This window comes from Lontra canadensis, unplaced genomic scaffold (genome assembly GCF_010015895.1).
Source record: "Lontra canadensis isolate GAN:19392208 unplaced genomic scaffold, GSC_riverotter_1.0 scaffold3, whole genome shotgun sequence".
Classification (NCBI taxonomy): domain Eukaryota; kingdom Metazoa; phylum Chordata; class Mammalia; order Carnivora; family Mustelidae; genus Lontra; species Lontra canadensis.
In genome coordinates, this window is record NW_022630997.1 from 6,523,345 (window position 1) to 6,544,698 (window position 21,354).

The 21,354-nt window shown below is 49.5% G+C and overlaps 2 protein-coding genes across 8 annotated transcripts in view; one reads left to right on the forward strand and one right to left on the reverse strand.

Annotated features, from left to right (window-relative positions):
• The window catches only part of NRAP (nebulin related anchoring protein), a 69,691-nt gene extending 59,661 nt beyond the window's left edge, over positions 1 to 10,030 (forward strand). For all 7 annotated transcript variants that reach the window (XM_032879554.1, XM_032879501.1, XM_032879537.1 and 4 more), the window contains 7 exons: positions 996 to 1,100; positions 1,872 to 1,970; positions 3,240 to 3,344; positions 6,617 to 6,724; positions 7,937 to 8,248; positions 8,987 to 9,118; positions 9,671 to 10,030. In XM_032879554.1, the coding sequence (XP_032735445.1) occupies positions 996 to 1,100; positions 1,872 to 1,970; positions 3,240 to 3,344; positions 6,617 to 6,724; positions 7,937 to 8,248; positions 8,987 to 9,118; positions 9,671 to 9,775 (966 nt within the window). In that variant the 3' untranslated portion in view covers positions 9,776 to 10,030. The remainder of the gene's footprint in view (positions 1 to 995; positions 1,101 to 1,871; positions 1,971 to 3,239; positions 3,345 to 6,616; positions 6,725 to 7,936; positions 8,249 to 8,986; positions 9,119 to 9,670) is intronic.
• Positions 10,031 to 10,096: 66 nt separating this feature from the next.
• Positions 10,097 to 21,354, reverse strand: part of HABP2 (hyaluronan binding protein 2) — a 31,856-nt gene continuing 20,598 nt past the window's right edge. The window contains exons 5-13 of the mRNA XM_032879566.1: positions 20,688 to 20,804; positions 19,468 to 19,587; positions 18,804 to 18,975; positions 17,521 to 17,618; positions 16,410 to 16,665; positions 15,219 to 15,361; positions 14,330 to 14,464; positions 12,863 to 13,008; positions 10,097 to 10,534 (exon numbers count right to left, since the gene is read on the reverse strand). Coding sequence (XP_032735457.1) covers positions 10,370 to 10,534; positions 12,863 to 13,008; positions 14,330 to 14,464; positions 15,219 to 15,361; positions 16,410 to 16,665; positions 17,521 to 17,618; positions 18,804 to 18,975; positions 19,468 to 19,587; positions 20,688 to 20,804 — 1,352 coding nt within the window. The 3' untranslated portion in view covers positions 10,097 to 10,369. The remainder of the gene's footprint in view (positions 10,535 to 12,862; positions 13,009 to 14,329; positions 14,465 to 15,218; positions 15,362 to 16,409; positions 16,666 to 17,520; positions 17,619 to 18,803; positions 18,976 to 19,467; positions 19,588 to 20,687; positions 20,805 to 21,354) is intronic.

Here is a 21,354-nt window from a genome sequence, read left to right on the forward strand (position 1 = left end):
CTTTTCCACCTTTAAAAATGCCTAATTTCCATAAAGTAGAGAAGAAAAGCATTCCTACAACCGTCTTGTCCTAGGTAATGGTGGGCAGATCGTGGAAGGGTAATAAGATTTAACGTGTTAGGAGACTCCTAATCAGACCTATTGTCCTACTCACCGCTTAGGATTTTCACCCAGGAATGCTGCTGTAGTTCTAATCTTCTGAGTCCTTAAAATGAAGAAAATGGATGAGACCTAGCCCGTCGTTGTGATATAAGCAAATCCCGAGCCAACAGCGGGAAGGGGAGGTAAATCCAGGCACAAAAAAATTAAAATGCCTCTCATGCTGTAGGCCGGTTGTATCTAAGTGTGTGTGGTCCTCAGAGTCCTGCTGGCATTGTCTCTGCCCCCTCGCTCCCCCCCTACCACCACGAGACAAAACCAGATCCAACGCATTGAGTGGCCTTTGCTCTCGAGGCCTCTCAGGAGTTCTCATGAGAACAGAAGGGTTGTGATGACCTTCAGCTATCACAGAGAGAAACTGAGTCACATTTTGGTAAAGCGATTTGCTCTGAGTCCCAGCAGGTTTGACCCAGGGCTCTGGGCCCTTTGATCACCTGAAGGTGGGTAAAACTGTTCTCTTTAGGCAGGCAGGAAGGCGGGCAGGCAGTCTCCTCGCTGCCAGAAGGGAACAGAATGATCCAGACTGATGGCTGGGCTTGGGTGTGAGTCTCTACTCTTTTTTTAAGCAGTCATGTGCATCCATTCCCTTGACTTTAACCCTGCCCATTCACAGGTGGGGCCTGCTTGGATCTTCTGCATGACCCATTATTTAATTCCTGGCAGAGTACATACCCTTGTACGGTTTGACTTAATGATGTGCACAATGCACTCTGAATGAAGATGTTGACGTGTTACGATGAAGATGAATACAGATGCTATTACAAATCAAGCACCTTGAAATAACCTGATGGTCTTTGGCCCTCTGTTGGTAAAAGCCAATGATCTTCTTCCTGCAGTTTCGCTACAAGTCAGACCTGATGGGCATGAGGGGAACGGGATGGCTGACACTGAGTTCCCCCCAGCTGGAGAGTGCCAAGAAGGCTGGAGAACTCATCAGCGAGGTACCACTCACCCAACTCTCTCATAAATGCAACCTGGCATTTATTTCCTCCTGAAGAGGGAACCTGTTTATGGGGTAAAAACCCCAAGAGGACCCCATGGCCACTAGACTCCCAGTTTTTTCCTGGCCTTTTGCAACCAAATCACAAGACAGAACAAGATTTCCCTCCAAATGAGTTCACTTGCTGGGGCGTGAAATTCATGTTCTGTACTGGGTAATGAGAGACAGATGATGCACTAGAAGATTCCCGGTAGGTACATTAGATGGCTATGAGCTAAACTGGGTCATTGTTTTCTTGGGGGCAGAATTTGCCATCCACCTACAGAGTTTATGCAAAGCGTTGTGTCTGCGGTTATCTGATTTCAGATAACATCACGTACTGCAGAGGGATGGTTACCTTTACCAACCCCCCCACAATATTGCTGGTCTGTAGACTCAGGTCTGGGGATCCCCTCAAGGGTGGCGCTGCGACCTTCCATCTCTTAGTAGCCAAACTTATTTGGACGGGGTCTGCATTGATGCTGAGTCCTTCCCTCTACTGAATTCCTTTCCTGTGATATGCCTTGGAATTGTGCAGGAGCGTGAATACTTGTAAAATGCTCCTTATCACAGAGACAGCTTAGAGACCCTGTGAGGTGCCCACCAAGAAGAGAGACTTGTTTTTCAGTAGTGTCATTGGCACATCCAGTACCCAGTGGGTGGAGTGAAGCTGCACTCAGAAAAATACATTGTATTCAACTGTTTCGTGGGAATCCGTGTCTTTCTCTTATAGACCAAATACCGTAAGAAACCAGATAGTATCAAGTTCACCACGGTGGTTGACTCCCCAGACCTGGTTCATGCCAAGAACAGCTACATGCATTGCAATGAGGTGGGTATGTTTTCGTCATCAACTGTAGGTGCCCAGGAGTGGGTAGTGTTGCTCAGTACTCAGTGCTTAAGAGCACGGGCTTGGGATAGATGGGAATGCAAACCTTCTGTCTACTACTTGGGTGATGTAGGGCCAGTTAACTTGTTCTCTCCTAACCTCCATTCCCTTATTTGAAAGGAGGGCAATTAAGTGAATTAAATGAGAAATAAATAAACATATGTGAACCTTTTAGCACATATGGGGAATGTAGGAGGTCCTTAATGCAGGCCCCTTATTATGGTTTGGTTCATAATCATAATAATATTAATACTGTGTATTATTGATGATCTTTTACTAACACTAGATGAGATATATCTGAATTATTGATAGATGGTAATGAAATTAAAAGCTGAACATAACCCAGTTAGAAAAAAGAAAGAACAGCTATATTAAAGGCTTCTTTCTGCTTCTATTCTCTCTGTATGATTTAGCCTCATTTCTTCCCTCCTATATTTATTTTGAAGTATAGGAACTTAAATATTTTTTCTCTGACCTCGTCGAGGGATTTGATTTTGCACACACAGTGACAAAGCTGACCCCTGGTCACACAGAGTCCAAATATACCGACAGGTTCACGTTCGTGAAGCCCAAACTGAATTTGGAAAAGGATCAGAATATTCAATACTATATTATCCTCTCTAAAAGGAGATGAGACTCTATCCTGTTCTAAAATTCTTTGTAGCTCTTAGATCACTGCTCTAAAAATAGCAACTAAGAGAAAGCTTGAGTTTTAAACTTGTGTCTTCCTGGGACCCAGGTAGACTCTGAAAACTTTAATTTTCTTAAAACATATTAAGGCATTTTTAGGATTAATGGTTGTGTCTTTTTATTATTACTATTCATTTATTATTAAGCAATAAGGGCATTAATCCATCTTCATACTAGTAGAAAACTTAACAATACTCAATTGCAAAGAGTCTCAAAAGAGCCCCACACCTTATACTGTTTGTAAAACCACACAGGTGAGGCCAACCAGGATGCTGGTTTGGGGCCTATTTGGAGCAGATCTTGATAAATATTTAAATGGGGGCTACTTAGCACCTGCCAACCCTCCCTGACTCTCGGCCCATGGGCGCGGTGGGTCCAGTGGTGGGTTCTGGAGGGATGCTCTCCCGTGGGCAGGGCTGTGTTCTGCTCCCATGGCACCCAGGGGGAGGGGCAGCCTGCTTCTCACCCATAACCTCGGCCAGCTGCCTGTTCTGCATTGACCGCAGCCTGTCTCCCCCACAGCGCCTGTACAGGCTGGGGGATGCGGAATCCCTGCACAGGTACACCCCGATCCCCGACCACCCAGATTTCAGCCGAGCCCGCCTCAACGCACTGCATCTGAGTGACGTAAGTGGAGCCATGCTTTGTGGGGCGTGCCCCTCCTTCTGCAAATGTGTCTACACCCGCACTGGATTGTATTTGTTGGGGGGAGAAAAGTCCCAGGAAGGAGAGGACTTGAGACAGGAAGAACCCAGAACCAACAGGGAGACAGACAGCACGTGTGAGTCTGAGCCACTTTCCTCTCCAGGCCCCAGTTTCCTCAACTGGAAAATGGGATGGAGCAGGGCCCACCCATGTCTGCGGCTCCTTCCAGCTTGAAAACTCTGGTTCCCGGGCACGATGGGCGAAGGCTGCTGTCAGGGGCTCCCCTGGCCCTGGCAGGTGTAGACCCCTGCTCCGTTTCTTTCCCGGACACGTCTCCTCGGAGCCGGGTGACTCGGCAGGCCCGGCGGCCCTCTCTCGCCACGCAATTGTCGTCCATCGGGCACAAACACAAGCGGCCCCTTTGTGCAGGAGGCGGCGGCCTCCACACTTCTGTCCCCCTCAGATGTCTGCCCTTTGCGTGCATAACCAAGATGCTGTTTCCTAAACCCGGGCGTGTTGTTAGCGGGGGTTGGAGGCCCCGGTTGCCACAGAATAGGCCGCCGATCGGCCGGCGAAGCTGTGATCTGGGGATGACAGGTAGGCGGGCGGCAGAATCAAACGGCGGCGTCAGATCAGAATCACACAGGCTGAGTGTGTCGGCCTGGGGCCGCGCGGGGCCTCCCAGAGTCCAGCCATTCTTCCCGGCCTGGCCTGGGCATTGTGTCCTGGGGCTGCCCGCGGATCGACAGCTGCTCCCGCGCCCCCCAGAGGTGGCTGCCTCGCAGGGGGGCGGCGCCAGGCGCCTTCTAGTTAGCGTGTGTATTAGTTTGTGGCGTTTGTAAAGCCCTGTGGGATCCCACGCGGTGAATGCGACGGTGCTTTGTAAATATGAGTTATTATGACCATTTGAGGCTTTTGAGGGATGTGTGAGTGATAATTTTAGAACAGCAGCTCTGGTGGGCTGACCTCCATCTGGGGGAAGCGGGACCTCCCCCTCAGCAGAGCTGGGACAAAACCTCCATGGCGTTCGTGCTCCGAGGATGGGGGGGAAGGCCCGGCCTCCGCCGGCCGCCGGGATTGGAAGCCCTGAGCCGGGAAAACCGGGGTGAGACGGCTAGTCCCTTTGGGGCCCGGCCGAAGGAGGACGGCCACCCTGGGCTGGCGACAGAGCGCCTCTCGGCTCACGAGGGATGCCAGTCTGCAGAGTCCCGGAGCTGAAATGAGCCGCTGGGGCATGTGGGATGTGGGGAACTCGTGAACCTCTTTTGAAAGAGCACTTCTTCGGGGGCGTGGAGAACGCTCACAATTGGATCAAGTGCTCTGTGAGGAAGATGTGCGGGGAGAGTGACCTTCCTGGGCAAAGAAAGCCGTTGAGATGTGTAAGGCAGCCGAAATAACTAAAAATCAAATGACTCTAATGTGTGAGGATGAGGACAAAACTGCGCCCACTGTGATAAAGAGGAGGACGCCCAGGGTTCCAAATCAAAGGGCCTACGGAATCTAAAGGCTCCCAGTGGCAAGGCAGAAACCTCAACAGAATAAAAAAAAACTCAGGCAGGAAGTGATCGCCATCAAGCAAATAGTATACAGGGGGAAGGAGCAGGGGACAGGGAGCGGGCGCCTTGGGGAGAACCCCAATTTCGGCCCCTTGCACTAGGTGAGCCTCCGTTGTGGAGGCTGGAGAGCTGGGGTGCATCAGACGCCAGAGTGGGGTGATGTCGGAGCTTGGTGCTGAGGAAAGTTTGGCGTCCTTGCCTAGCCCAGATCCGGCGTGGAGACCCTTTGTAGGAAGGCGCCAGCTGTCCCTTTCCCAGGGGATGCTAAGGGCTTGGACTCTATTTGCTGTATATGCTACTGTTTGTGGGGCCACCGTATCAGGGGGCGGAATGCTAAAGGTGATGCTTGCTCTGTCCTTATCTGAATGTTGCTCTCTGTCTACCTATCATTCCATCCTGCCTGCTCCATCCATGGTGACCCAGTAAACTGAATCCTCGGGGCTATGTGTGACCAATCAATTAGGCAAATAGGCCCCTGAACACAGCAGGTATTTGGCTCGTGGTTGGTGGGTTTGGATGTTGGAGTTGGAGATGATGATGATGGTGAAGGTGATGGAGGGTGAGCTCCACAACAATGTGGCTCCTTCTCCGTGGGCCCCTCTGGTTTCAGGCCCAGTTGTGCAGTGGTGCGAGGCCCTTTGCTTTTATCTGCCATCCCTCCTTTGCTTAATCCCCTCAATCCCCTGTAGATCATAGCCTCAGCCATGACCTCTATTTCCAAGTGACAAAAGTAAGGTTCTTCAGGGGCCTCCTGATCTGCTGTGACTCTTGGAATGAGTGAGCCACTGACACGGTCTGGGGCTGTCACTTTGTCGTCTGCTGCTGATGTGTCTCACCTGCTGTCCCCCTTCTCTGTGGCCGAATAAAGGACAGCCCTCCGCTGGGATCTCCAGATGGTTCCTTTCATGGAGCCATTCCCTTATCTTAAAAAAAAAAAAAAAATAGTAGCTACATGAAGGCATGGGAGATTTTGATGCTCTCTCCGGTATGTGGGTCTACCTGAGGACCAAGAGGATGTGATTACAGACTCCCGGAGGGTGTGTGAGAACAACTTCAAAAGGGAAAAAATGAAAGAGGAAGATGTGAAATACATGGGTCAGGAACTCGGTCAGTTTCTTGGCAATCAATTTAATTCAGGTGAAGGCTCTTCCTCCCATGTGGGCACCAGGGGGCTACCTGTGGGAGGCGTAATGCTTCATTGTGATGGTGGGACTCGGCTTCAGAAGTAGCCGAGGGGGCCCCCAGGAAGTCATTGGAGCTAACAAACACATGGGTGCCTGGACCCAAGGAATGGAGAGCTTTTAGCATGAGGGAAGAAGCAGAGTTCTCGAACTTTGAGTTCTGGCATCCAGAAGCTGCAGACCCGAGGCACTGAAAGTGAATGTAAAGACAGGAAAGAGTAGGACAGGACCTCTGGTACCACCAGGATGTAGCAAATGAGCCAGACTCACAGACCCCAGACCCCCCAGAGCAGGGCCTGATGCTCAAACCAGGAACTTAGAGCTGAGCGCCCCCCGTGGCCAGCCCCACCAGTTCCAAGAGCTTGGGGAGCTCCTTGGGATGGATGTGAGGCCATGGCTCTGTCCTTGGACACCTGCAGGGTGGAGGGTATGCATTCATTCCTGCTCAGAGCTAAAAACATACTAGGTATGGGGTTCCCACTCCCTGTTCATTCAGTTTTCTGTTTTCCCCATCTAGAAAGCCTACAGAAGCTCTTGGGAACAGTCCCGGGCTGGCGGCTATGACTTCAGGCTGGATGCCATTCCATTCCAGACTGCCCGGGCATCCAGGGAGATCGCCAGTGATGTAAGACCTTGGGCTCCCTGTCCCTCTGTCACTAATAGGTCTAACTGCTTTTCCCAGTTCTGTTGAAAAGCAAACCGTCAGGCACCCAAACCTGACAAGTATTTCAAATGAAATTAAAAATAGGCCCTTAGTTTCTAGAACCTTAGCCAGAAATTTCAGGTTGGGGAGGACACTCTTAGAAGTTGACGTATGGGTCCCTAGAAGTGAACTAACATGTGACTGATGTGTTAATCCACAATAAAGGGACTTCTAGCTGAAGTGCAATGTGACAGGGTAGAAAGAGATTGAGCTTTTCCCCTAGATTGATTTTGAGTTCAAATCTTGGCTCAGTCACTTGGGACTTGGCTGTGTAGTGTTAGGCAAGTTGCTTGCATTCTTCGAAAGCTCACATCTACATCTGTGAAATGGGGATACAATTTTCATCTCCTAGGATCAATGTAGGACTGAAAACAACATGGTTTCCAGTGCCATGCAAGTAACAGGTGTTCAAAACATGGCAGCCATTTTTATGGAAAAGGAAGGTAGATCATGGATCACTCGTGACTAGCTCGCATCTGCCCACAATCGGTCCAGAAATCAAGAACAAGCGTTCAGAAACATTTTTGGCAACCAGTCGTTGTGACAACCAAGCCTGTGCCCGGGGGACTCGTCTGCAGCAGGGCAGAGGCTGGCTTGGGTGTTGCCACAACATATGAATGAGATGCTGTAGAACCACCTTTGGGTCTTTGATGGGTTGGAAGTTCAAAAACCAAAACAAAATGAATCTGATCCTTCCCTATAGATAGTTTGAGGAACCGTGGACGGGGTCCCTGGAGGCTGGGAGGAATCAAAGGAAGAGTGGCCGCTGAGAGAGTGGGCGTGCTCCTCTTCCTGTTGAGTTAGTACCTTAGTTAGCCTTAGTACCCCCAGCTGCTGCTCGCTGGGCACGAACCTGAATCTCAGCCCCCAACTCACTGAATCCTCTCCGTGTCCCGTGGGGTGGAAGCTCGTTCTCCCATTTTATCGGGTGAGGAAATGGAGGCTCAGAGAGACTCAGTAACTGGCCCCAGGCCACACAGCTAGAAGGTAGCAGAGGGAGCTCTAGATTCCAGGTCTGCCTGAATCCGAAGCTGTCCTCTTACCCCGTGGTGCACTTCCTGCTGAGAATCCTGTGGGCTGGCCCGGGAGGGCAGGCAGGTCCCCAGGACCCATCTCTGTTTCTCTGACCTGCAGTTCCGGTACAAAGAGGCCTTCCTACGGGACCGGGGCCTGCATATTGGTTACCGCAGCGTCAACGACGACCCACGGATGAGGCATTTCCTCAGCGTCGGCAAACTCCAGAGTGACAACGAGTACAAGAAGGACTTTGCCAAGAGTCGGTCCCAGTTCCACAGCCGCCCGGACCAGCCCGGCTTCATCCAGGCCAGGAGGAGCCAGCAGCTGGCCAGCGACACAGGCTACAGGCAGCCCCTGCCCCAGCCCACCTGCGACCCGGAGCAGCTAGGCCTGAAGCACGCGCAGAAGGCCCACCAGCTGCAGAGCGATGTGAGCTGTCCCCCGTGCCCCCGACTCCCGCCCAGCCAAGCCCCTCCTCCCCTGCCTCGGCCACCACACAGCATCCCCCATGACCTTCGGGGGGGAGCGGGGCTGAGATAGAATCTGGGAGACCTAACACTGTAGAGCCAGAAGGACTAATAATTCTAATTTGTGGAGTCTCTACCGTGGACCAGGCTCGCTGCCAAATGCTTTCTCAAGCATAGCGTCCTGGAGCTTCCACAGCAACCCGTCCCTGCCTCAATTTCCAGATGAGAAAACGCAGGCCTGGAAAGGTTAGGGAGCTGACTCAAGATCACCCAGCGAAAGGGGGTAGGCCTGGAATACGAACCCCATTTGGTTTGATGTGAGAGCTCAAGCTCTCAACGGTTCTGCCACATTGTTTCTAAGAGGTCCTAGCCGGTCCCTAACTCTGTCCTTGCACTTTCCCTGGGAGGCAGCTGAAGCCCAGAGAAGGAAAATGGTTTTCCTGAGGCCATGGAGCGAGTCGAGGTGGGAGCTCAGACTTGAACCGATCCTCCCCACCCTGGGCCCCCAGTGTCACTCCTGTTGCTTGAGTCAAAAGATGCAAAGCCCAGGGACATGCCGGCCTGGCTCATAGCACATCGGGCCCTCCGCGCAGCAGCTCTAGGAGGAGTTCACTCCCCTTGTCCTGGCTTTACTGACAACGGCATATGTTCCACCGCCCCAGACCCTGCTGACCTATTTGTCTTGCTTCCCTCCCCTAAGGTCAAGTACAAATCTGACTTGAACCTGACCAGAGGTATTGGCTGGACACCTCCCGGCTCCTACAAAGTGGAAATGGCTCGGCGGGCGGCGGAACTGGCCAAGGCGAGGGGCCCGAGTCTCCAGGGGGCTTCTGTGAGTTGCCAGCTGCAAATCCACCCCAGCCGGCAAGGCCGTGGGGAAAGGCAGACTCATTGTTTCTTTTCAAACTTTATTTTTGGCCAAAGGTCAGCCGGCTCTGAAGAAGTAAGGAACACAGCTGGGGCAAGGCGCCTAATTTCATGGGTCTGAGATGGCCGGGCGGGTGACACCCGGGTTAAACTTCCTGCAGGGTTTTCTCTGAAGTCACAGCCATTAGTTGTGCGGAGACAAACCTACCGGGGCTCTCCTTCAATCGCAGGCCACGGCAGCCCAGGCTGCGCTCACTGCTGGTTCATTACGTGCGTAGAAAGCGTCAGGGACTCGCTGGCTGCAGCGGTCTGGGTTTTGAACCCTACTTTGTTCTGAAGAAAGACACCACGTCTAAATGAGACATTGGCTTTGCTTCTTTCTCCTTCTTGCCTCGAGGATCCTTTCTCTCGGGGAGGGGGGAGGAGGGCCAGGGCGGGGTGGGATAGCATCTCTCATCCTGTGGGAGCCGGGCGGAAACTTCACTCTGACTCAGGGACGTGTGTTTGATTTCCGCAGGGGGGGCCAGAGGCTGTGGGGCCCACGGATAATCAGAGGGGGGACGTGAACCCAGATGCCATGGAGATTCTACATGTCAACAGGAGGAAGGTTCTGTCGTTGTGAGTGAGCTACATCCGCCCAGGATTCTTGGGAAAGAGGCTCAGGAGGAAAGGTGCCCAGCAGAGACGTGCTTCCGTTCGAGCGAGCTGAAAAAACCGTGCGGCAGCCCTTCCCCGAGCCCCCTTTACTAAAACAACGACTCTCAGAAAGCCACAGAGAATCTTGTATTTTTGGTTTCCCGTCTAATCCTGGAAGTGGGTGGCCCATTCTGTGGCATACCTTGGATGTCTGGGATGAGGAATAAAGATGTCAAGGTGACTCCCGCTGGCTCCGGTCATTCTGAGATCCCACGTTTGCAAATATCTGAGGTGAAGGCGGTCTGTGATTTTCTAGAAGGTGTCCATGTTTGAAGGGAAGCCAACAAAGTATCTATTGGGTGGGTTCTGGCACTTCTTGGGTTACCCACGAGGCAGCCTGATAAAGCAGTGGACGTGCTGGTCTGGGGTGGCCCCAGGCTGGGAGGCCGTTTTCTCTGCTTAGAGCATGGCCACTCGGCTATATGGCCTCCTGGGGGCTCCCGGGGCATCCAGTGCTGCCCAAGAGGCCTGGCCTTGTCCAGGTGCTCGGGACAATGGGCTCTCAGGTTCAGAAGACACCTTAGAAGCTACCCTCCTTTTGGATGGTGGCTCTGATCCAACTCAGGAATTTGGTAACTTGGGTGTAGACTCCTGGCTTCTTCCCACATTCCAGGCCCCAGCTCACTATCCCATAGACATAGTAGGTGCCGTTCTTCTCACAGGTCAGAGGGCCTCCAGAGTCACCCTGAGGGAAAAAAGACACCTGAGTTCAGCTTTATGAATCAGGATACATTCAGAGGCACACTCCGCCTTCCATGAGGAGATGCCAGGGGGCAATGGAGGAAATCGCCCCAGTGGGTTTCTCTGGAAAGTGGTGGCAGGGCTTTTCCAACGCCTCCTAAGACACAAAGCTCTGAAGGGAGAGAAGCGAGTACCACCATAGGCCCCTGAGTCCATGAGCGGTTGGCAGAGAAGCCAGAGGGCTGGACCACAGTGGTCACGCCCCTGCTTCCACACACTTAGTCATGACTCGTAGTTACAGCGAGTTCTCAGGGGCCCCCAACTTCTCATTCCTGCAAGGTCTGGTGTGGGGGGGTGTTACCCTGTTTGGACAGAGTCCTCCCAGGCCCCACAGGGCACACACAGTGTGGGGAGGATGGGGCTCAGAGACAACATAGTCTAGATTGTCAACACGGTCTATGGGATTAGATCTTCTTAGTTCCAAACCAGGCCCGCTGAAGTGGGCCTCAGTTTCTCACATGTTCTCCACATGGGTTGTGGAGAACAACAGACCTCCCCCCACCCCGCCCCAGCTCCTGTGCAGATTAATGTCTGTCAAGTACATAGAACAGTGCCTAGTTCTGGTTGAGCCCAGCTCACATGGCAAGAGGAGGCTGGTGAGAAGGGACGGCTCTCACGGTGCATCATGGCTTACACTAGCCAGTGAGAGGATTTTTAGTGAATCATCTCTTTGAATCTTAGCCACACTTTAGGATTTTATGCATACGTTATTTCCATATTGTAGATTAGGCACCCGAGATTGGAGAATTATTTCAGTGTAACGAGCTGAAATGTGTTCCTCCCCCAAATCCCGATGTTGAAGCCTAACTCCCCAATGTGATGCTATCGGTGGGTGGGGCGTTTGGGAGGAGATGAGGCGAAGTCATGGAGCATGGGATTAGTTCCCTGGGAAAAGGGGCCCCACAGGGGTAGCCCCCTGTTTCCTCCTGTGAGGTCACAAGGAGTCGGCTGTCTGTAACCTGGGAGAGGGCGTCCCCTGGAGCCTGACTATGCTGACACCCTGATCTGGACAGCCAGCCTCCAGAACCGGGAGAAAGACATCCATGCTATTTGAGTCGATCTATGGGGATTTACTAGAGCAGCCCAAGCTGACAAAGGAATTCAGTGATGGACAAAAGTCAAAAGAGAAAGAGCCAGGATTCAAACCCGTGACTGTTTCCAAAGCCTGCGAGCAAAGCCCTCGAAATACCTAGAGAACGAAATGATCTGTTTCCTTACTCATCTTCCAGGGGGTTCAGACAAATCACACCCATCAGCCCGCAACCCTCTTTTGAGTAGGTGGATATCTGCGGCCCCTTGGGAAGGCACAAACCTGAGAGAGAGTGATGGTGATTTCCCATCCCAGCTCGAGGCTGGCAGATCATCGCTGGGCCCCTTTGTAAGAGGGGGAGCTGAGGTTTGAGTGTGTCCACACTGGGGTTTCCCAGACAGCTGGGGGACTTTTGAGGATGACAGACAGAAAATTCTAAGCTTAAGTGTTCCTTGGAGTCTAGGAAGGATGTCTCTGGTGAGATATGACCTCTATAGAGAGAGACACCATGGGGCCTGGTCTCCGACGTGAGGGAAAGGCTTGAGAACCCTTGGCACCAGTCAATGGAACCTCCACCCTCTCCCTGTCCTGCAACCTCTGAGTCACCATAGGCTTCCATGGCTTGAGGTCCCCCAAAGTCCTAGACTGGAGGGAAGGCCAGCAGGATAAGGAGCCACTCAACCACTTAGTTTGCTACAGCTGAATCCCCACCCCTGTCTTGGTCTCGCTCTCACATACACATGTACATACATATGCAAATCCCAATGCTTAGTTATTATTATTGCGAATTCTCAGGGCATGTCATCTTTCTCCTAGACACTGGTCTCTTACCTGGGTCCTCGTTGGGATTTTCAGCCCCGTTGCCCAGGGCCGAGACCAGAGGCACCATCTTCACATTTAAACACAGGGAAGCAAATTCTCGCTCTGCCACTCACCACCTAGGTACTCTAGGCCAAGATCATTTCTCGAAATGTCTGTGATCTGGTGATGATGATATCCCCTTCACCAGGGTCATGAGAATTAAATTAGACAGGGCAGGCCAAGTGGCTGCTATAGTCACTGTGCCGGATCCTCCTGGATGGATATGGGTACCAACTTGCCAGAGGACAGGTGCACCTGCCTGAGCCTCAGCTTTACGGCAGGTGGGCCTCTGAACCATTCTCCCAGCCCTGGGCTCTCAGTCTGGCAGCACAAGCTCTCACCCACGTCCCCCTTCTCCAAGTGCCATTTGGAACCTCTGACCTGGCAGGAATCTTTCCCAGGCTTCTGCAGGTTTCCTGCACAAATCATGCTGTCGTCGATCATGTGGTCGTAGAGTCGGTGGGAGTTGCACAAGGTGTTGGCAATCAGCTTGACCTTGGCATCCAGGAGATGGCGGGAGCCTTCCCCTGTGGGGTAGAGGAAAGAAGTCACCACTGTGGGGACCCGGGTAACACCTGCCCCACCAGAAGCTAGCATGGATAAGAAGATGGTCCCATGTCTAAGCTTGGCTTAGGAGTCTCCTCTTTCAAGGACGGGAGCTCTTGGCCTCCTGGCTTCACCATGGTTTTTTAGACCTTCCGCGCTGTGCTTATATCACAGTGGAACAGAGACATTTATTCTCTCTTCTCTCTTCCCAACTAGACCATCAGGTCAGAAGGGCAGGGATAGTGTCTTAAACCACTTTTTAAATTTCCTAGCGGAGGGCTGGCACACAGTAGATTCCTAATGACAGGTGCAGTGTCCTGGTTGCTCTGTTAGATTACCCACTTCCCAGAGCAGGTCCTCTGGTCTGTTCAGTGTGCTCTGGTCAGCACGGTGATATTGAAAGGTTTAGGTGCACGACACTGATGATCCCCGTGAAGACCGGTCTCCCGTTAACCCTAGATCTGATTAACCCGAAATCTTCTTTCCCAAAAGCCTTCTGGTAAATTTGTATATTACATTTCATTTTCTTCAGGAATACAGGTCTATTTAAGTGTTTCTTGCTTTCTATTATTAAGGACAAGATTTTTTTTGGGGGGGGGAGAAATCTATTTTGAGTCTTTGAGAAAGACTTGAAACACACTTCTGAAGTTTATATGTTAGAGAATATAATCTTGTCAGCACATGAGGAAATTAATCCTGTGGTTACTTTTTTGGATAAGACCACATCATAGAGACAAATTAATAGCTTGGTTTAAGAAAGTTTATAGAATGCCTACAATGTGAAGACCCCTGAGCAAAGTACTCCAGGGGAGACAGGTGAACAAGCACGGACTCCGCCCTCCAGGGGCTGACTTAGTGAATATCTCCATAGAACTCTATCAGCTCCTTTTATCATGATTCCAAACCTAGGAGGTAAGTGTGGTTGTGGAGGAACTAAAACTCAACTGTCCAAGTGACAAAGCCAACAACCTAACCCAAGTCTGTCTGATGTCAAATCCATCTTGTTTATAATCTATCCTCTTTCCAATCTACCTAGGGAAGGAGAGAGATCTCTGTGGATACAGGATCAATACTTGATGTAGGTCAAGGTAGGGGACAGGGACAGAGAGAAAGATCAAGGAAGGCTCCCTGGAAGTAATGAGATTTAACTAGAGCTTTAGCCATGAGGTAATCTCTTCTTTTGGTAATACATCTTCAACAGAACACTGATTTCAAGTTCAGAAGGGATGTTGAGTTTGACCCCTTTCTTCTCTGGTTAATGCAACCCACCTTCATCTCAGGAGGGTGCACGGCCAGACTCACCTGTTTCTGTCACACCCCAGCCAGAGATGTGACACTCAGTCCCAGAGGGGAAAATGTTATCCGGCAAACATACAGTCTTCACGTATTTGGATTCCAAAGCACAGTGACCATCCACTGGCTTTAGCTTGAGCAAAGCTAGTAGGGAGGGAGAGAAAGAGGAAATGAATGATGATATCTTCTCTGTCATTAGCTTCATCTTGATCAGGAGGTAGACAGAGCAAAGCCCCACTCCCAGTGCCTAACAAACAAATGCCTCGCTCCTTGGCCACTGCATTCTTTTAACTTCTCTTGGGGGAGGAATCACTCTTCAGGCTGAGCATAATATTAAAAAAAAAATAGAGGAGTTTGAAATAGTTTCTAATCCATTTTTTAAAGAACAAGCTTCAAGAGGGAAAAATAAGATATTGAGGAAAGAGAGAGAGTGACAGTTTCCAGGAATGGAGAATTTGGGTAATGCTGAGCAGCCAGTAGCTTAACATCATTGCCTTTACATCCAAGCACCTACCAGATGCCAGATGTACATGGGGACATATGCACGTCATGTCACTGAACACACAGGAAGCTGACTGTTGTACACCAGTGTATTCATTTTACAGAAGAGGAGCTGAGGCTTGGAGGAGTGAAGCCAGCTAGAAAGGGAGGAGCTAGGATTCAAGGCTGACTTCTTTGTACAATGTAGCCTTGCTAGCACTTCTTCCCCTCATTTATCCATAACATCAACACAGACCCTTAAAACTAAAAGGTTCTGGAATAAATTCTCCACCTTATAGAGTCTGTGAGGGACCAAAAAGATAAAAGCATCTTTTAGGACCAAACCTCAACTTTCCATCAGTCATGAAATCTACCCAGGAACAAGACCCATAGGAGATCTGCCATCGAGTAGACTTGCCAATGTCATTGTGGGGAATCTCTTCTCTTTCATTATAGTGGGTGTACTTGAAGATCTTCTCCACCCCAAATCTCTGCTCATGGAATTCTGTCTTCTTCAGGTCCTGGTCCCCTAACACCACTTTCAGATGTTTGGTCTTTATGCTGCAAGGGAAGGTAAGAAGGTATTTGAGAGACTGAAGCTGAGCACTGGTTGCTGGCTGACCTTGGACAAATGACCCAACCTTCTGCAGTCTTGGTATCCTCATCTATAACTATTGTCTTGCTCACAGAACCTTGCTGTGTGGTCCAAATAAGAAAATGTGAGGAAACACAGTCTCCAAATGTAAGCTGTGATGTGTATTCCACATTTCCTGAGAGACCTCCTGTTCCCCCTGGGATTTGCTAAAGAGCAGTCAATGAACTTCTTGAACAACTATTCTCTGTGGAGGTTAATGTTTGCGTGTTTGAGGAATGTCAGAAGAATTTGCTTAATGACACTGGATAGGAAGACTTTCAAGGCTGCCACAAAAGTTCATGGTCTTGGGCTGGTCCCATGTAGCCTGGGCTACATGGGACCAGCCCAAGACCATGAACTTGGGGAACTCAGGGGAAGTAGTGCTGGCTTCTTTAGGCCAAACAGGAGTCATGGCTGAAGACACACAAAACCAGGAGGTTCATGGTAATGGCATCCAATAGGAGCATGCTGTTGTCTCTGTTCAGGGCAAGACTTGAGAGGTTAAGGAAACAGGCCAATCTGGGTTCATATCCCATTTACCTACTCACTTTACACATGACTTTACACAAGGTCCTAAACCTTCCCAAGACCCTGGGTCGTTGTTTACGAAACGAGAATAACAATAAATTTTTTCACTGCACAAATATTTTCTAAGGACGGGCACTGTATGAAGACCTGCACTAGGTATTGGGTATATTACAATAAATAAAAGTAAAAATCCCTGTCCTTTCTCAGCTTGTCTTCCCGCAGATTGTGTTCAGGATTAACTGTCATAATGCATGTAATGTCCGTGGTAAGCATTCTAGACATGGTAGCTCTTTTCCATCTGGTTTTAAGGAGCCACTCTTTTGCTCTTAGGGTTAGATCAGCCCCTCTGGTCCTGCCAGAGTCACCAAAATGCTGATCTGATGGGAAGGGGAGAACACCCACCAGAGACTCGAGTCTCTCTAGCCTCTGCTTTCAGTAGGCACCTACTCAGTACAGTGGGCAGCAGTAAGCACCCAGCAGGGGTGGATCAGTGCTCCCCCACAGAAGTGGCCTTGGGGCATGGAGGTGGCCAGTGGCAATGAGGTCTGCAGGGATGCCTGCCACGGGTGCTTGCCCGCCGTGCTCTTAAAGCCTCCATAGATCCTCTTGATCTTCTTCTCTGTCATCCCAGTCCTCCCACATGAGTCAAACCCTGGAAGGTTGGTCAGAGGCTCTGTGGGGCTTCCCTCTGGGTCAGCAATGTCTGTGGGACACAAGAAAGACAAATCACACCACTCACTTTCCTTCCAGGGCCTCAGAAGGAGGCTGTCGGAGGTATGACTCCGAGTCCAGCAGCTTAGCAAGCTTCAGAGTTAAGAGACTGCACTGATGTATACCAGGAAGGCAGGTAGTAGGTGCACAATTAATATGTGTTAATACTTGGATTCCTATGAAGCAAGTCTATAGAATTAATGATAAACATGTTGTTTTTTACTTCTTATTCTGACATGTATACAAAAACTTGTGTGTAAATGTGTAAATCCATCACTGGAGGAAGGGTTACTTGAGTTGATTTTTAAAGAATAGTTGGAGATGGACAAAATCAGACATATGTCAGTATTCTAGACAGAGCTGACCATGAAAGCAAAGGCACAGAATTGAAACTATCCAGGGAGGTAATCCCAACCACCCGACGTGGTTAGAGAGGTGGGCCAGAGAGGACTGCCAGGAAGATCATGAGGCTGGAATTCTGTCCATGTCGCATCCTGAGAGGCTATGGAGTCTCAGCCAATATTTGATCACCACTGTATACTGGAGACCTGGCATAGTACTGGGCATAAAATCAAGAAATCCACAAGTATTTGCTGAGTACACTGACTGGGAGTCAGGAAACATGAGTTTATAATTGGATCACTGGCCTCAGTTTACAAAGGTATCCAGGCATGCTAGGCATCCTGAAAGGGGAGCAGAGGATTGGGCATTTGGGTTTCCACTGGGATGGCAATTGGTAAAACCAGTATGGTGGGTGGACAGTGTAGAAGAGATGGGGTGCAGGAACTTCTATCTATTGACATGCAACCTCACCCTTACTGGGACTTTGGGACAACCATGGTCTTACCTAGGGCTGAGCAAGCTGAGATATCACAGTACTCCCATTTCACCTTTGCACTGTTGGCTTTAATGAAACACCAGGGCTTTTTATCTCCATCTGGGTTTCTAAAATGAAAACACAAAATAATCCAAGGTTAAGGCTTGGTGAAGCCACTGAACTTCATCAAAGGACCTTTGGATAAGAGAGTACCAAGTTCCTACATTCTTCCAGGGACCACTTTCCATTCCATTCTTCCAAAAGCTTAACAAACCCTGGCACATAGTGTTTTTGGAAAAACTTAACTTGCAGAGAAGAATCCCAATGATCAGAAAATAGTTGACAAGCCTTGTGCCAGATCCATGGGACATATCAAATTGTTTGTAGGCAAAGAAATGAGATCCCTGTTGAAGATTCTCCTTGGTCAGGAAAGTGAAATAGCCACAGACACATGGTAAAAGAAGAGCTCCTCTGCCCAGACTTCTAAATCCTGTGCATGAGAATTCTCTGAGGAAGCCTACCATGGGCATCACTCTGAAGAACCTTCCAAGAAGGAAACAGCTCAAAGTGAGTGAAAGTGGGAGATAATTTGTATTTCACGCAAGGGAAATCCTCTGGCTTAATGAAACCAGCCATACAAAAAAATTCCTGTTCCTTGTAAGCAGATGATATGCATCCTTGGCCTTGGTTAGAGCAGTGGAGGAAGCCATCAGAGGTGTCTGGAGACAGCAGAAAGGGAAGAAGATAACTAGTCATCACCATAGTAGAAATGGGGTTATCCTGATGTGGGAAAACCTGAGCATCCTTGTGGCAGAGATTGCAATGCTGACTAGACATTCCATTTTATCTTTTACATTTTTCCCTTGAAGTCAGGCAGGATAAAGCATGACTATTTCTGTCCAATAAAATATATGTGCAGAGATGATGCATCCATTCTAGATTCAGGCAGTAAAAAAAATTCAAGCTCTGTTTTCGAGTTTCTCCTTGCCTTTCCTGGGTATTTGAGTAACTCTGTGGAGCTAAGATTCTCCCTCACTCCTCATTCCCCAGCCCTCATGACACATGCAGCCACAGTGAAAACTAAACCTCACGGTATTCAAGCCACTAGGATTTGGGAGCTGTTTGTTACAGCAGCAAAACCTAGCATATCCTGTGTAGGAAAACCTTCCCAGAAAGAAAGCTGATGAGTTTCAGTGTTCCGCTCCCCAATTTCTAAGCTGGCCAAGGAACACTAGAAGCAGGGGAAATGGACAGAGAAACCCTTACACTGACAAGCGCCCAAGACTGCTCATGGAGAAGAATGTTAGTTTTACCTGCAGAAATTGTGCTCCCCAATCCCATGGGTCTCAGCATCTTCCATAAACATGTTGTAATTCTCCTGCAAGAGGAGGTGGGAGTTCCAGTAAAGGCATGAGTGTTGGTTGACTGTCTTACTCACTTTCCCTCGGTAGGAATAGCCATCACCAACGTAGCAGTCATCAGGACCTTGGAAAGAGTAAGCAGGGACACGGGAACTGAGAGGGACTGGCATGTTGCTCCTGAAGAGGACCTGGCAGGTGCATCAAGTAGGGAGAGGATTGGGCCTGAATACTGATCACCCTGAGATTCCACCATGAATTCTAGAGAGTGGCTTGTATATCCCATGTTCAACCCAGCTTAAAAACTTAAAACATGGTGGTTGTGGGTAGATGGAAATTAATTCTTTAAGTTTGGCTCGCGCAAGGGATGGTGGCCTGTGGGTTGAGGCCCAGGGAGGCCCAGGCATGCTCGATTGCCCTATACTACATCCCAGTTTGTGACTTTATTTACACAGAGCTTGGTGCACCCTATGCCCTTTGGTTAGAAGGCCAAGGCAATAGTAGAGTTTGGGAATCTTGACGTGAACTCCATTCTGGGAACAAAACCCAAACATAAAAGGATCCCAAAGGCCTCCCTGTGGCCCAGAGTTTCTGTTGAAGAGGCGGTAGAGACCCATACCTATTTCACAGAATCTCCCCTTGAACTGGTCATGGCAGGTACAGGTGAACTTGGTTCTCCGCCTATGCCGGGAGCAGGTGCCACCATTTTGGCAGGGATTTGGCCTGCACACAGGAGCCACTGTGAACACAGGAAGTGGGGCCAGGAAGTCTCTTCAGAAGGAATTGTAGCTACATCAGAGATGATGAGGAGATATTGGTGGCACTCTTCTGGTGCCCATCCTTTCATAAAAGTTGGGTTACCACAGGGGAAAGACAGACCCACTGACACTCTAGTCAATGTACACACGAACCTTAAGAACATAAGCAAACCTGGTTGAGTCAATATGATGGAGGCCATGCAAAGAAGAACACCTAAATAGATGAGTCACCCAGTAAGGAACAAGGGGTATAGACTGAGCAGGAAACTGGGGACCAGTCTGGGCTAGGCTGAAACCTGGCTCTGCCCTTCGATGGCTGTGTGACTGTAAGCAAGTTAGTTAACTTCTCTGAACTTCAGTTCCTTCGTCTGTAAAGCTCTTCCTTGTGGCATTTTTGGAAGAATGTAAGAAAAAACATAAATCCCTTGGGACAATGCCTGACTCATAGCAGTGACTAAGTACAGATTTAATCCCCTACACAGCCCATTCCAGAAATAGACCAGGCTTACTTCCTGGAGGAAATGAGTTTCAAGATTATTCTTTTTGGATGGGAAGGAACACAGGTTAGTTAATTCCCCCAGACTCTCTAGGGGTGATGCATTTTATTTTTTTCAAGATTTTATTTTTAAGTAATCTCTATGCCCAACATGGGGCTCGAACTCAGAGCCCCAAAATCAAGAGTCGCACGCTTTACTGACTGAGCCAACCAGGCTCCCTAGGACGATGCGGTTTTAAAAAGTCCTAGTTAAGGGGCACCTGTGTGGCTCAGTGGTTTAAGCCTCTGCCTTCGGCTCAGGTCGTGATCTCAGGGTTCTGGGATCGAGCCCCGCGTCAGGCTCTCTGCTCGGCGGGGAGCCTGCTTCCCTCTCTCTCTCTCTGCCTGCCTCTCTGCCTACTATGATCTCTCTCTGTCAAATAAATAAATTCTTTAAAAAAATAAAAATAAAAAGTCATAGTTAAAAGGGCCATCTCGGATGCCACTAAAGCATCAGAGGTATCTGGACTTCCACACCGTAGTTTGCAGACATCCCAGGCACAAGCCAGAGAGAAAACCTAGCAGAGAAGGGCCTTCAGCACTTACCTGTGGAGCAGTTGGATCCCCTGTAAGGGTGTTTACAGGCGCAGCGGTAATAGGGAGGACTCTGGATAATGAGACATTCGCCCCGGTCACATGGGTTGTTCTTGCACTTGTTTTGCACTATGGGAGATCCATAAGGAAGTGAGTGACATGACTGGGGACACATTTTACTTACCGGGGTACCTGCACAATATGATGTTTGGGGATGGGTGGTGAGGGGCAACTGACAGAACGCGTGCCCTTGTCTGTGGTCTGGAAACACCATGCTACTCCTGGACAATTAAAAAAAAAAAATCCTTGGGTCATGAATGATTGCATCCCAGTTCCTCCCAGGGCTCATATTCTTTTTTTACTCTATCTTGATTAAAAAAAAAAAAAACTTAATAATTTTTGTACCTTCCACAAACAAATAGAACTGCAATTTCAGTTTCTCTACTTTGTAGTTGATTTTATATTCTGTTGACAGTTTTTTCGTTCTTTGGGGAAGTTGAGGGATGAACCCAGATATTATGTTAATGCCTGATACCCCAAACCATCCTGATACATTTATTGAAGGACTTACAGGATTGCAAATGGAAGGAAGGGGCGAAGAGGGCACAGGGAAAACAAGGCAATCATAAAGCCCTATTTAAAGGTCCTCACTGGCCCCCTCACTCCAGTTAGATGGTGG